We start from the raw sequence: 15803 nt of genomic DNA on the forward strand, positions 1-15803 counted from the left end.
CTAAGCCTTATATTTTGGTTTTTTGAGATGGGTCTCACAAAGCCTAGATGACTTAGAACTCCCTGTATAGTGGAGGGTGATGTTGAACCCCTGGTCCACTTCACAAGTAGTGGGATTGTAGGCATGTACCACGACTTCCAGCTTAGTTTATTTTATTTAATTAGCAATACAGAAACTATCTATAGACAACTGTCAGCAAGGTAACAACTCCATAGATGGATAGCCTGGGTATATGTGACGATAACCACTTATAGGTAACCATTGGTAATATGCTCATTATTTTATTGTAGTTGTTTTCCTTGTACTTTCTTTTCATACCTATTTTACATTGCACTTTATTCATCTAGCAAGTATTTGTTGAGCCCCTACTTTGTGACAAACTATTATAAGTGCTAGGGATACAAGAAGAGCTATCTATGTGTTTTTAATTTTTTTTAAGATTTATTTTTATTTATTTGTTGTTATTATTTTGGTTTTGTTTTTTGAGGTAGGGTCTCACTCTATTTCAGTTGGACCTGGAAACCACTATGTGGTCTCAGAGTGGCCTTGAACTCATGGCGAACATCCTACCTTTGCCTCCCAAGTGCTGGGATTAAAGGTGTGCGTCACCATGTCCATCTTTATTTATTTATTAAAGACGCACAGAGGGGGAGAGAGAGAATATGGGTGTGCCAGGGCCTGTAGCCACTGCAGACAAACTCCAGATGCATGCGCTCCCATGTGTATCTGGCTTATGTGGGGCCAGGATAATCAAACCTGGGTCCTTAGGCTTTGTAGATAAGCACCTTAACTGCTAAGCCATCTCTCCAGCCCTTTGAAAACTTTTTTTTTATTGACAACTTCCATAATTATAGAGAATAAACTATGATTATTCTTTCCCCTACCCCACTTTCCCCTTCACAAATCCACTCTTCATCATATCTCCTCCCTCTCTCAATTAGTCTCTCTCTCTCTCTCTTTTTATTTATTTATTTATTTGTTTATTTATTTATTTATTTATAGGCAAGCCCAACAGACTGGCCTTTTTTTTTAATGTGAGAAAGAGAGAATTGGCATGCCAGGGCCTTCAGCCACTGAAATTGAACTCCAGATGCATAAGCCCCTTTGTGCATACGTGTGACCTTGTTTGCTTGTGTCACTGTGTGCCTGGCTTACATGGAGAGAACATGAGTCCTTAGGCTTCACAGGCAAGTGCCTTAACTGTTAAGCCATCTCTGTAGCCCAGTCTCTTTTATTTTGATGTCATCTTTTCCTCCTATTATGAGGGTCTTGTGAAGGTAGTTCTAGACACTGTGAGGTTATGGATATTGAGGCCAATTTCTGTCTGAACAATTGCGTTGTAAGCAGCCCTACCCTTCCTTTGGCTCCTCCATTCTTTCCACCACCTCTTTGTACAATGGACCCTAAGCCTTGGAATGTATGGTAGAGATATTCCAGTGCTGAATACTACTCTTTCACGTCTTCTCAGCACTATGGTGCCTTTCGGATCATACCAGAGGTCACCACCATCTGAAAAGAGAGGCTTCTATAACCAAAAGTGGGAGTAGCACTAATATGGGTATGAATGTTAAGAAAAGTGTTTACAGGGCAGTTTGGTGAGCATAATATATGTATTTAGCCAGACAAGAGCAGGAGTTACACTCCTAGGGCTCATGACCTCTTCTCCCACAGGCTTTGATTAGGTTTTCAGAACCAGACATCTATTCCCTCCCATGGAGTGGGCCTTGTTGGTTTCCCCCATAACGGGTTTGCCACTATTGCATATGTGGTGTTTTTTAAATACTGCTTTTTTTGTATAATAGGCATTTCCCTTAAGTCTGAGGAAACAGCTCAGTGGATAAGGTGCTTACCACACAACTCTGAGTGCCAGAGTCTGGATCACCAGACCTTACTTTTTTTCAAATTTTTATTAACAACTTCCATGATTATAAAAAAAATCCCATGGTAATGCCTTCCCTTCCCCCACTTTCCCCTTTGAAACTCCATTCTCCATCATATCCCCTCCCCATCTCAGTCTCTCTTTAATTTTGATGTCATGATCTTTTCCTCCTATTATGATGGTCTTGTATAGGTAGTGTCAGGCACTGTGAGGTCATGGATATCCAGGCCATTTTGTGTCTGTGGGGAGCATGTTGTAAGGAGTCCTACCCTTCCTTTGGCTCTTACATTTTTTCCGCCAACTCTTCCGCATTAGACCCTGAGCCTTGGAAGGTGTGATTGAGATGTTACTCAGTACTCCAGTCTCTTCTTTCCAGCACTATGATACCTTCTGAGTTGTCCCAAGGTTACTGCCATCTGAAAAGAAGATTCTCTACCAAAAGTGAGAGTAGCACTAATATATGGGTATGAACATTAAGAGAAGTGCTTACTGGGCAGTTTGATAAGCATAGTATATACATTTAGCCAGACATCAGCAGACGTTACACCCCTAGGGCTCATGACTACCCCTGTTTTAAGTTTTCAGTATCAGGGATGTATTCCCTCCCATGGAGCAGGCCCAGACTTTACTTTTTTAAAAAATTAATTAACTATTTATTTGCAAGTAGAGGAACAGCAAGAGAGAAAATAGCTGTACCAGGGCTTCTAGCCACTGCACATGAACTCCAGATGAATGTGCCACCCTGGGCATCTGGCTCTACTTGGATACTGGGGAATTGAATCCAGGTTGTTAGTCTTTGCAGGCAAGTGCCTTAACCACTGAGTTATCTCTCCAGCCCCAACTTATATTTTGAAAAGCCAGCTGGAAGCTGTGGTAGGCTTTGTAAGCCCAGCATGCATGGCAAGTAGAAGAGAGAGGAGATTCTGTTAGAAGCTTGAGAAAGGAGCCATGAACAAAAATTGCCTCAAGTGAGATAGATGGCAAGGGCTGACACCCAAAGTTGTTTTCTGAACCCCAGATGCACACCATGCTGCGCACACTCAGCAAACACATGTGCACACTGAACTTTCCTGCACTCTTAGAGACTTAAATGTCAGTATAATTACTAGGCATCCAGTGGATAGGCCCTTACTTAACTTACTGTTGTTTCTCTTTTCTTTCTTTTTTTTTTGGGGGGGAGGGGTTCAAAGTAGGGTGTCATTCTAGCCCAGGCTGACCTGAAATTCACTATGTACTCTCATGATGGCCTTGAACTCACGGCAATCCTCTTACCTCTACCTCACAAGTACTGGATTCAAAGCAAGCACCACCATACCTGGCTTCTCGCTCTCTTTTTATTTTTTTGACATTGAGCCTGTTTTCATTTTTTTCCATTGTTAGCATTAGTTTTCAAAAATATATATATATTGCACTTTATATCTTTTTTGATTTTTTAATACTAATTTTGATTTTATATTAATGGTAGCTGGCTACTTTCTTTTATCCCCTCACCCTGGCTCCTGTTACTCTGGAGACCCTCATCAGTGGGGTTAGGGTATTCACTGAAGGGTCATGAAAGTCAGCATAGTCCTACCCACTCTGTGGCTCTTAGTTTTGAATATATTTATTTATTTATTTGAGAGAGAAATAGGTGCGGGGGGGGGGGGGGATGGTTGTGGCAGGGCCTCCAGCCGCTGCAAACAAACTCCAGATGCATGTGCCATCTTGTGCATCTGGCTTACGTGGGTCCTGGGGAATTGAACCTGGGTCCTTTGGCTTTGTAGGCAAGTGCCTTAACCACTAAGCCATTTCTCCAGCCCCTTGAATATATTTTTTACATAAAATGTTGGCTTTTGTTTCCAGTGAATAGGTTTCTGGTTATAAAATTACTGAGCCAAAGCTGTCCGTGTTTTGAAGGTTCTTACTGACAGGCTAGATTGCTGTTCAGTGGGCTTGTGCCATTTCATCCCTAATTCCCAGGTTCTGTCCATCCTGACCAACTCTAATGATGGTATGTGATATGTAGTTATACTTCCTCATTGCCAGTGAACTGGGGCATTTCTGTTTTCCTTATTTGTAAACAAGCCATTCCTTTTGTCCTTTTATCTGTTAGCATCAGGACTTTTGTCCTTGTTTTATATGAGCTCTTTGTTGAGACATTACTTCTTAAAATTGTCATTTGTTGTAATTTTTCCCCTTAATTCATTATTACTGTTAAGTTTCTTTGTTCAAGATCTTTATGTTTATAAAGATAATTATTTTTTGTAACTTATGATGTCTTTTTATTGCTTTTAAACTTAGAGAGTCCTTGTTACTGTGGAATGAATTAAAAAATACTTTCTCAGTTTTACTTACCTCTTAATTTAGTATTTATCCCTTTAAAGAAGGAAAACATACCGTTTTATTTTCCAGATCCCAAACTTATCTTCCAAGCTAGCCTTGCCAATGCTCAGATTTTGATTCCCACCAATCAGGCCAGTGTAAGCAGCATGCTGCTGGAAGGGCACACCCTCCTGGCCCTGGCTACCACGATGTACGCGCCTGGGGGCGTCAGCCAGGTACGGACAGCACTGCTACCTATTGTGAGAAAATGAGATTGGCTTTAAATTCAGCACAAATAATCTGGATTATCTAGGTCTCAGGTGATATCAAAATATAATTGCTTTCAAATATTTCATTAGATTAATGAGTATAAGACAGGTGATTTTTTAAGAGTTTGTATCCTCTGTTGAAATAGAATTAATGCATGAACAGGGATTATTTTTTTCCTTTAGTCTGATTTCCATAACTCCAGGTTTGTTTTCCAAGATAGAAGAGTATGATTGCTTCTGGGAGCAAGTGTATTTTGGATTTCTGGCTTGGGAATTCTTATCTACGATTTTACCTTTACTAAAGGTAAAAAGCCAGGTGTAATGGCGCATGCCTTTAGTCCCAGCACACAGGTGGTAGAGGTGGGAGGATCTTAATGAGTTTGAGGCTATCCTGAGACTACCGAGTGAGTTCCAGGTCAGAATGAGAACCTAACTTATAAAACAACAAAACAACAGCAAAAGATTTTTTAAAATGAAGCATAATTTGTAGAGACTTATGTAAATTTTTTAAAAAATTCATTTATTTTAAGATATATTTTATTTATTTACTTGAGAGAGATAAAGACAGAAAGAAGCAGATATATAGACAGAATGGGCATGCCAGGGCCTCCAGCCGCTACAAATGGACTCCAGAAGCATGTGCCACTTCATGCATCTGGCTTTACATGACTACTGGGGACTCGAACCCAGGCCATCAGGTTTTGCAAGCAAGCACTTTTAACTGCTGAGACAACTCTCCAGCCCAAAGAGATAGTCTTAAACTACCATCAGTGAGACAGTATTGAAGATGAGATGTCTAACAGCAATCTTTCCCTCAGAAGTTTACATGAGGAACTGGAGAGTTGTCTCAGCAGTTAAAAGTGCTTGCTTGCAAAACCTGATGGCCTGGGTTCGAGTCCCCAGTAGTCATGTAAAGCCAGATGCATGAAGTGGCACATGCTTCTGGAGTCCATTTGTAGCGGTTGGAGGCCCTGGCATGCCCATTCCGTCTTTCTGTCTCTCTCTGCTTACAAATAAATTAAAAAAAAAAAAGACTATCTGAAAGGCTTGGCATGGTGGCACATGTCTTTAATCCCAACACTTGGGAGGCAGAGGTAGGAGGATTGCCATGAGTTCAAGGCTACCCTAAAACTACATAGTGAATTCCAGGTCAGTCTGGGCTAGAGTGAGACCGTACCACGAAAAACCAAGAAACAAAACAAAAAAGGACTATCTTAAAATAAATAAATTAAAAAAACACTCCCCCCCCAAAAAGACTATCTAAGCTGGGTGTGGTGGTGCACACCTTTAATCCTAGCACTCAGGAGGTAGAGGTAGGGGGTCACTGTGAATTTGAGGCCATCCTGGAACTACAGAGTAAATTCCAGGTAAACCTGGGCCTAGAGCAAGACCCTACATTGAAAAACCAAAAAAAAAAAAAAAAAACTTTCTTAGATTATTGTAATGTACTTATGTGGCTAGATTATCTAGTCTACTATTTTATTTTATTTTATTTTATTTTATTTTATTTTCAAGGTAGGGTCTCACTCTGGTCCAGGCAACTATTTTATTTTTAAAATTAATTTATTTATTTAAGAGAGAGAGAGAAAACAAGACAGATGGAGAGAATGGGTGTGGCAGGTCCTCTAGTCACTGTGAATGAACTCCAGACAGGTATGCCACCTTGTGCATCTGGCTTTACGTGAGTCCTTGGGGATTGAACTTGGGTTGTTAGGCTTTGCAGGCAAGTGTCTTAACTGCAGAGTCATCTCTATAGCCTTATTCCACTATTTTTAATGAACTGCTAGCAATTAATCATAGAGCTAGGCATAGTGGCATATGCCTTTAATCCTAGCACTCAGGTGGCTGAGGTGGAAGGATCACTGTGAGTTAGAGGCCATCCTGAGACTACATAGTGAATTCCATGTCAACCTGGGCTAGAGTGAGGTCCTACCTCAAAAAATAATAATAATAATAAACAAAAAAGAGAAATTAATCATAGAATAACTTCCGAGCTGAGGAGTAAGGACCCAGGAATCATCTACTATAATCTTAGTTAGCTAGCTAGTTAGTGTTTTGAAACAAGTCTATACTCTCTAGCCCAGATTGGCTGGAACTCCCTTGCGTAGCATAGTTGTCCTTGAACTCTCAGTGACCTTCCTGTCTCAGCTTCCCAAGTGCTAGAATCACAAAATAGTCAGTTATAACAATTTTTAGATCTTTTGAAATAGTTACTTTTTAATGTTGAATCTAAATATAAACATTATAGAGCCATACATTTTTTCAAGCTATATGAAACTTAAGAACAACTAATCTAGCTTATCTTCCTAATTTGGAAATGAAGAAACCAAGACCTTATATCAAATATATAATTTTATCAGTGCTATTTTCACTGTCATCTTCTCTTGTAACTAGAGAAATCTTTACTATTTAAACACTGTACATCTATCATTTATCTTTTTACTTAGGTTATTGAGAATGAAGAAAATGAGACCTGCTTGAAGAAAGTGGATCCCCAGCTATTGAAGATGGCCTTGACTCCTTACCCAAAGCTAAAAACTGCTCTTTTCCCACAGTGTGTTGCTCCTAGTGTTCTGCCACCTGATATTACACTCTACCACTTAATTCAGGTACTATATTTGGGGAGCCAGTTTTTATGTATCAGTCAAGTTTTCCAGGAAGATATGAAACAGTCTCTTATTTAATTTATTTTTGAGGAGAGAGATAGAAATATGGGCATACCATAATGAATTCCAGATACATGTGCTACCTTGTGTATCTGGCTTAATGTGAGTACTGCAGTATTGAACCTGGACTTTCAAGCTTCACAAGCAAGGGCCTTTAACCATTGAGCCATCTTCCCAGCTCCTCTCTATCACATTAAAAAAATATATTTTATATTTTATGGGCTGGAGAGATGGCTTAGTGGCTAAACACTTGCCTGTGAAGCCTAAGGACCCCGGTTCGAGGCTCGGTTCCCCAGGTCCCACGTTAGCCAGATGCACAAGGGGGCGCACGCGTCTGGAGTTTGTCTGCAGAGGCTGGAAGCCCTGGCGCGCCCATTCTCTCTCTCTCCCTCTATCTGTCTTTCTCTCTGTGTCTGTCGCTCTCAAATAAATAAATAAAATAAAAGAAAAAATATATATATTTTTTACTTATTTATTTTGAGAGAATGAGGAGGGAGGGGGATGAATAGGCATGCCAGGGTCTCCAGGCACTGCACAGGAACTCCAGAAGCATGTACCACCTTCTGCATCTGACTTATGTGGGTCTTGGGGAATTGAACCTGAGTCCTTTGACTTTGCAGGCAAGTGCCTTTACCACTAAGCAATCTCACCAGCCCTATTATCTCCTTTAAATAATGGACATTCTGCATAGGGAATTGCTTGCATGTGGCTGAGTAGAACAGATCTATGAACCTATACTCAGAAAAGTTATACATAAGCTTATGATTTTTTAATATTTATTTATTTGATAGAGAGGGAAAGGGAGAGAGGGAGGAAAAGACAGATAGAATGGGCATTCCAGGGCCTCTAGCCATTGCAAAGGAACTCCAGACACGTGCCACCTTGTGCATCTGGTTTACATGGGTACTAGGGAATCGAAACTGGGTCCTTAGGCTTTACAGGCAAGTGTCTTAACCACTAAGCCATCTCTCCAGCCCCAAGTTTATGATTTTGTTTGTATTTCAAAGAGATTAACAGGCTCCCTGGAGCTTATTCAGTATCACAACACCCAGTGACTGATTTAATTATTTTTAATCTCTAGACAGTATTTAAATTTTTTTCTTTTTTTCTAAACTATTTTAACTTTGTTTGTTTATTTATTTTTGTGGCATGGTCTCACTTTAGTCCAAGCTGACCTGCAACTCACTCTGTAGTCCCAGGCTGGCCTTGAATTCATAGCAATCTTCCTACCTCTGCCTCCTGAGTGCTGGGATTAAAGGTATGCACTACCACGCCCAGCTGTTTTTATTATTTATTTGCAGAGAGAGTGAGAATATGGGCACAGTAGGGCCTGTTGCCACTGTAAGTGAACTCCAGATGCATGTACTACTTTGTGCATCTGGCTTTACATGGGTATTGAGGGAACTGAATGAAGGCTGTCAGGTTTTGCAAGCAAGTACCTTTAATTGCTGAGCCATCTCATTAACCCCATGAGTAATTTTTTCACTCATGTTATTTACAAAAAAAATTGTTCCTCCCTTCCTTTTACAGTTGCTTTTTCTTTAGCCATTCATTTGGTCCTATCTTTATAATTTTTTCCTGTATCACTCCCATCATCTGTTCATAGACTTTGTTAAATCATTGGCTTAACATATTCCAAAAAGCCACTTTTCCCTCTGCCAACCTTTTTCTGCCTATCTCAAACTTAGCCCACCATTTTATTGTTATTGTTGAAGTATCACATTTATTCAGCCATTGCTCTTTTTTTTTTTTTTTAAATTTTTAAAAATTTATTCATTTTATTTATTTGACAGAGAAAGAGGAAAAGGTAGGATGGGTGCATCAGGGCCTCTAGCCACTGCAAATGAACTTGAGACACGTGAGGCCCCTTGTGCATCTGGCTAATGTGGGTCCTGGGGAATCGAACCTGGGCCCTTTGGCTTTGCAGGCAAACGCCTTAACTGCTAAGCCATCCCTCTAGCCCAATTAGTATCTATCTATCTATCTTTCTTTCTTTCTTTCTGTCTGTCTGTCTGTCTGTCTGTCTGTCTTTCTTTCTTTTTTTGAGGTAGGGTTTCACTCTAGTCACTCATGGTGATCCTCCTACCTCTGCCCCCCAAGTGCTGGAATTAAAGGCATGTGCCACCACGCCCAGCATGCCTGGTCTGTTTATATCTTTCATCCTTTCCTTATCTATCATGTTTCTATCCTAGTCTTTGTCCTTTGATCCCTAAAGCATTTTATAAAGGCTTCTACTAGATGCTGTTTCTGCTGGAAGAGAATAGACTTTTGCAGGACAGTCTGGAGGAACACAGTTAATCATTTTTATATTAAGAGGAAGCAGGGCTGGAGAGATGACTTCGTGATTAAGGCACATGCCTGCCAAGCTTAAGAACTCAGGTTTGATTCCCCAGTATCCACGTAAGCCAAATACACAAGGTGGCACATGCACCTGGAGTTCATTTATGGTGGCTAGAGGCCTTGGCATGCCCAGTCTCTCCCTCCTTTTCTCGCTTGCTCAAAGTAAGTAAATAAAATATAAACAAAGAAGCTGTCTCATGTTTTTTAGCTGCTTTTTAAAAAAATTTTTTGTAACTTTTTTATGAGAGAAAGAGAAGAAGAGAATTGATGCACCAGGGCCTCCAGCCACTGTAATTGAACTCCAGATGTGTGACCATACATGCTTGCATCACCTTGTACTTCGGGCTTATGTGGGATCTGAAGAATCGAACATGGGTACTTAGGCTTCACAGGCAAGCACCTTAGCCGCTAAGCCATCTCTCCAGTCCTGTTTCTGGGTTGTGTTCATTATTCTGTTGCCTGGTCATCTTTGAGCCAGAGTCTCCTCACTGATTCTGGAGCATGTAGGGTTCCAGTGAGTCTTGGGTCCCTGCTTCCCTGCAGGATGAAGTTGACAAGTGAATGTAGGTAGGTCCAGTTGTTTATGTGGGATCTGGAGGCTTATACTGGAAGTGCACTTAACCATATCTCCAGCCCTTTAAGCTGTTTCTCTCTCTCTTTTTCTCTGTGTGTGTGTGCATCTATGTGTGTGTGATGTATGCACTTGTCTGTACCCATATAGTGCCCCATGCATTCCTCTGCTTCAGAGTACAGTGCCTAGAGTGGAACATTGAGTGTCCCACTCCCTTGCTCTTCTAAACATTCACTCTTACTGTTCACAGAGATAAGCTTAATTTTACTTTTATAGTGGGGATCAAACTGAAGGCCTTACACATGCTAGGCAGGCACTCTACGAGATTCATACCCCAGCCCAGGATAAATACTTATATTGCCCTGGAAAAGGGAAGCAAAGCATCTCTGAAGGCCTTTAATATTGTTTCACCTACTTTAAATTTTTTTTAAATAAATTTTATTTATTTGAGGGGGAGCAGATAAAGAAAGAGAAAATGGGTGTTCCAGGGTCTTTAGCCACTGTAGACGAACTCCAGGTACATGCACCACCTTGTGCATCTGGCTTATGTGGGTCCTGGAGAATCTAACCTAGGTCCTTTGAATTTGCAGGTAAGCACCTTAACTGCTAAATCATCCCTTCAGGCCTTGGTTTTTTTTTTTTTTTTTTTTTTTGATCAGTGAGCTTTTGAGTCTAATTGACTTTCTCTCTTTTTCAGTCTTTATCACCTTTTGATCCTAGTAGATTATTTGGCTGGCAGTCTGCCAATACACTAGCAATAGGAGGTAAGTCATTATGGGAACTTCTTGCTTTAGCAGTATTTAGTTGGGTTGAGGGCATTAATCCAATACCCCCCTCCCCCAGTGCTTTGTATCTTAAAAATAAAAGTACATTCTAGCTGGGCATGGTGGCGCACGTCTTTAATCCCAGCACTTGGGAGGCAGAAGTAGGAGGATCTCTGTGAGTTTGAGGCCAACCTGGGATAAGAGTGAGACCCTACATCGAAAAACCAAAAAAATAAAAAAAAAAATTGGAAGTTACAAGTAAGTGTATTAGGTTACTAGTATTTTGCTAGGAAATGTAATATGTACCTGTTTTTATTTCTTCCTTTCTGAAAATCCTCATTAGCAGTGGAGTTATTTTAAAGGTTATGAATATTGATGATTATAGCAAATATTTTTTTAAATTTGTATTATTGTTATCACTGTTATTATTACTTGGTTTATTTGAGATAGGTTCTTACTATAGCCCAGGCTGAACTAGAACTGACTCTGGCATGCCTATACTTTCTCATTCTCTCTGGTTCTCTTTCTCTCAGATGAATAAAAGTATTTAAATTAAAAAAAAAAAAAAGAGGGCTGAAGAGATGGCTTAGCAATTAAGGTACTTGACTTTGAAGCCTAAGGTACTAGGTTTGATTCTCTGGGTCCCACATAAGCTAGATGTATATGGTGGTACGTGCATCTGGAGTTGGTTTGCAGTGACTAGAGGCGTTGGTGTGGCCATTCTCGCTCTCTCTCTGTCTCAAATAAATAAAAATAAGTCTTTAAAAAGAAACAAAAGAGGGCTGGAGAGATGGCTTAGCCATTAAGGCACTTGCCTGCTAAGCCTAAGGACTGAGGTTTGATTCCCCAGAATCCACTTAAGCCAGATGTACATGGTTATGCATGCATCCAGAGTTTGTTTGCAGTGGCTGGAGGCCCTGATGTGTCCATTTCCTCTTGCTCTTGCTCATAATAAATAAATAAATTTTTTAGTGGTGGTGCATGCCTTTAATCCCAGCACTTGGGAGGCAGAGGTAGGAGGATAACAGTGAGTTCGAGGCCACCCTGAGACTACATAGTGATTTCCAGGTCAGCCTGAGCTAGAGTGAGACCCTACCTCAAAAAAACAAAACAAAACAAAAATAAAATAAAAAATATTTTTTTTAAAAGACACAAGACCATCATAGTAGGAGGAAAAGATCATGACATCAAAATAAAAGAGGAGCCGGGCGTGGTGGCGCACGTCTTTAATCCCAGTACTTGGGAGGCAGAGGCAGGATCACTCTGAGTTCGAGGCCATCCTGAGATTACATAGTGAATTCTAGGTCAGCCTGGGCCAGAGTGAGACCCTACCTCGAAAAACCAAAAAAAAAAAAAATAAAAAAAATAAATAAATAAATAAAATAAAATAAATAAAAGAGGGACTGATTCAGAGGGGAAGGGGATATGATGGAGAGTGGAGTTTCAAAGGGTAAAGTCGGTGGGGGGAGGAAGTTACCATGGATTATTGTCTATAATTATGGAAGTTGTCAATAGAAAAAAGATAAAAGGTATGTTGTGGCTGGAGAGATGGTTCAGTAGGTAAGAGTGCTTGCTTGCAAAGCTTGTCAGGCTGGGTTCAATCCCTAGCCACCCATATGAAGCTGGATGGACATTCATTTGCAGTGGCAAGAGATCCTGGTATATACATTCACATATAAATATAAAATTTGCCAAAGGTACATCAAAACATTATATTGGCCAGGCATGGTGGCACATGTCTTTAATTCCAGCACTTGGGAGGCAGAGGTAGGAGCATTACCATGAGTTCAAGCCTACCCTGAGACTACATAGTGACTTTCAGATCAACTTGGGCTAGAGCGAGATCCTACCTCAAAAAAAAAAAAAAAAAAAAAACATACTGAGCCAGGCATTACGGCACACACCTTTAATCCCAGCACTTGGGAGACCAAGGTAGGAGGATCACTATAAATTCGAGGCCACCATGAGACTAAAGAGTAAATTCCAGGTCAGCCTGGGCTAGAGTGAAACCCTATTTTGAAAAAACAAAAACATATTATATGCCTTAAATAATATACATCTTTTTGTGATAACTGTGGATGCACCACTAAACTACATTTCCAGATCCCCCCCCTTTTTTTGCAGGTGCATACATGCAAAATATGAGTTTGTGGTGTGCATACATGTGTGATGTATGTTTCTATGTGTGTGGTCACATGCAATGTATGTGTGAATGCATGAGAGGCCAGAGCTCACATCAGGAATCTAACTCAGTCACTCTTCATCTTACTCTTTGAGACAGGGCCTCTCACTGAACTTAGAGTGAGTGCACCACTGTTAGACTAGATTAGCTAGCCAGCAAGCTCTAGAGATTCCCTGTTTCCACTTCCCCGGCTCTAGGATTATAGGCATGTACCACTATGCCCACCATTTTTTATGTGGGTGTAGGGGATCTGAACTCAGGTCCTCATGCTTGCATGGCAAGCATTTTACCCACTGAGTCATGTCCACTGCTCCCTAAATACATTGTATTTAATTTTTTGCAAGTAGAAAGAGAGAATGGGCACTCCAGGGCCTCTTGCCACTGCAAATGAACTCCAGACACATGTGCCACTTTGTGCACCTGGTTTTATATGGGTACTGGGGAATCAATCCTGGGCCATTAAGCTTTGCAAGCAAGTGTCTTTAACAACTGAGCCATCTCTTTAGCCTATATATGTGTGTGTGTATGCCTGTGTATATACGCACATATATATGTACGTATATGTATATTTTAAAAGGGATGCTAAATAAATTGCTCAAGGTTGCATAGCTAGTAGTGTGAAGATCAGTGATCAAGCATGCCCCCACTCCCTCTTATCTCTGAGTTATTAGTCCTGCCAAACTAGAGCTTCCTCCCACCCCTGGAAACTGTTATCAGTAGATAACAGTTGAGCAAGTTTCCACAGTGTGGCTTTGTTTGTTTTTTTCAATTACTTTTACATATTCAACCAGAATGGTGCAGTTTGTTTTATGTAGTAGCTAGGGAATGGAACCGGAACCCAGGCTGATAGACTTTGCAAGCAAGTATATTTAACTACTGGACCATCTTCCCAGACCCAGGACCAAGATTTCATTGAGTTTCTGAGGTACCTATCTTTATGTGAAATCAGGGCTACCTCTCTACATCAAAGTGAAACAAAACTGTTTAGGTAGATTCAAAGTGACATAAAGGATACAGTGGAACAAAATGATTATGGCAACTCGTTTTACCATTGAAGAGCTAAGTATTTCATTAGCAATGCTGAAGTGCAGTTCAGAGGGTTAACACTGCTTTTCTTTTCCCCCAGATGCATCAAGTCAGCTCCCACATTTTTCCAGTCCTGACCTGGTGAATAATTATGCCATAGTAGAACATCTGAATTTTGCTTATTATTTGCATCATGGACGCCCATCATTTGCCTTTGGCACTTTCCTGGTCCAGGAATTAATCAAAAGCAAGACTTCTAAGCAACTGTAAGTACTAAAAGCAAAATTTGTATTCTTAAAACAAAAACCAGGGCTGGAGAGATGGCTTAGTGGTTAAGCTCTTGCCTGTGAAGCCTAAGGACCCTGGTTTGAGGCTCGATTCCCCAGGACCCATGTTAGCCAGATGCACAAGGGAGTGCACAGGTCTGGAGTTCGTTTGCAGTGGCTGGAAGCCCTGGCATGTCCATTCTTTCTCTCTGCCTCTTTTTCTGTCACTCTCAAATAAATAAAAATAAACAAAAGTAACAATAAAAAAATTAAAAAAAAACAAAAAGAGACTGGGGAAATGGCTCAGCAGTTAATGGCTCTTGCTTGCAAAGCTTGACAGCCTGGGTTAAATTCCTAGTACTCATATAAAGCCAGATGCACAAAGTGGTACATGCAATTGGGGTTTGTTTGCAGCAGCAGGAGGCCCTGGTACAGCCATACTCTCTCTCTCTCTCAAATACATAAATAAAAACATTATTTTATTTTATTTATTTATTTGAGAGCAACAGAGAGAAAGAGGCGGAGAGAGAGAGAGAATGGGCGCGCCAGGGCCTCCAGCCACTGCAAGCAAACTCCAGATGCGTGTGCCCCCTTGTGCATCTGGCTAACATGGGTCCTGGGGAATTGAGCCTCGAACCAGGGTCCTTAAGTGTCACAGGCAAGCACTTAATCGCTAAGCCATCTCTCCAGCCCTAAATTTTTTTTTTTTAAAAACAGAGTTCTAGGCTGGGTGTGGTGGCACATACCTATAATCCCAGCACTCAGGAGGCAGAGATAGGAAGAGCACTGTGAGTTCGAGGCCAGTCTGAGACTACCTAGTGAATTCCAGGTCAGCCTGGGCTAGAGTGAGACCCTACCTTAAAAAACCAAACACAAAAGCCACAACAACAAAAAGAGTTCTGAAGCTAGGTGTTCTAGCTCAAGCTTATCATAGTAGCACTAGAGAGCCTGAGGTAGGAGAATTGCTATGAGTTGAAGCCAGCTGAGCCACTGAGTGAGTTCTAGTCTAGCCTGGGCTAGATTGAGACTGCCAGAAAAAAAAATTGATGTTTTTAAATTAATTATTTATATTTTTATTTTATTGGGGGGGGAGATAGATAGATGATAGATATATAGAGAGAAAGAGAGAGACAGAGAATGGGTATACCAGGGCCACTGCAAATGACTCCAGATGCATGTATCACCTTGTGCATCTGGCTTACATGGGTACTGGAGAATTCAATCTGGGTCCTTAGGCTTCACAGGCAAGCACCTTGACCACTAAGCTATTTCTCTAGCCCTTATTATTATTTTTTTAATGTCCCACTCTAGCCCAGACTGGCCTGTAATTCACTCTAGTTCTAGGCTGGTCATGGACTCACCTTTGCCTCCTGGGTGCTGGGATGAAAGGCATGTGTGCCACCATGCCCAGCAAACCTTTATAATTGTTTTTTGCTTGTGTGACTCACTGAGTATAATTGAGGTTGCCATACACAAGGGGGAAAAAAGACATGGAAGCAGAAAATGAACTAGTTGAGGAAAAAAGGGTACTTTATGGAA

The 15803-nt window shown here is 40.8% G+C and overlaps 1 protein-coding gene across 1 annotated transcript in view; it reads left to right on the top strand.

Annotated features, from left to right (window-relative positions):
* Spg11 (SPG11 vesicle trafficking associated, spatacsin) overlaps positions 1-15803 on the top strand; it is a 100322-nt gene that overhangs the window by 39820 nt on the left and 44699 nt on the right. Inside the window, exons 18-21 of the mRNA XM_045156991.1 lie at positions 4271-4416; positions 6897-7058; positions 10724-10790; positions 14099-14264. Coding sequence (XP_045012926.1) covers positions 4271-4416; positions 6897-7058; positions 10724-10790; positions 14099-14264 — 541 coding nt within the window. The remainder of the gene's footprint in view (positions 1-4270; positions 4417-6896; positions 7059-10723; positions 10791-14098; positions 14265-15803) is intronic.

This window comes from Jaculus jaculus, chromosome 8 (assembly GCF_020740685.1).
Source record: "Jaculus jaculus isolate mJacJac1 chromosome 8, mJacJac1.mat.Y.cur, whole genome shotgun sequence".
Taxonomy (NCBI): Eukaryota; Metazoa; Chordata; class Mammalia; order Rodentia; family Dipodidae; genus Jaculus; species Jaculus jaculus.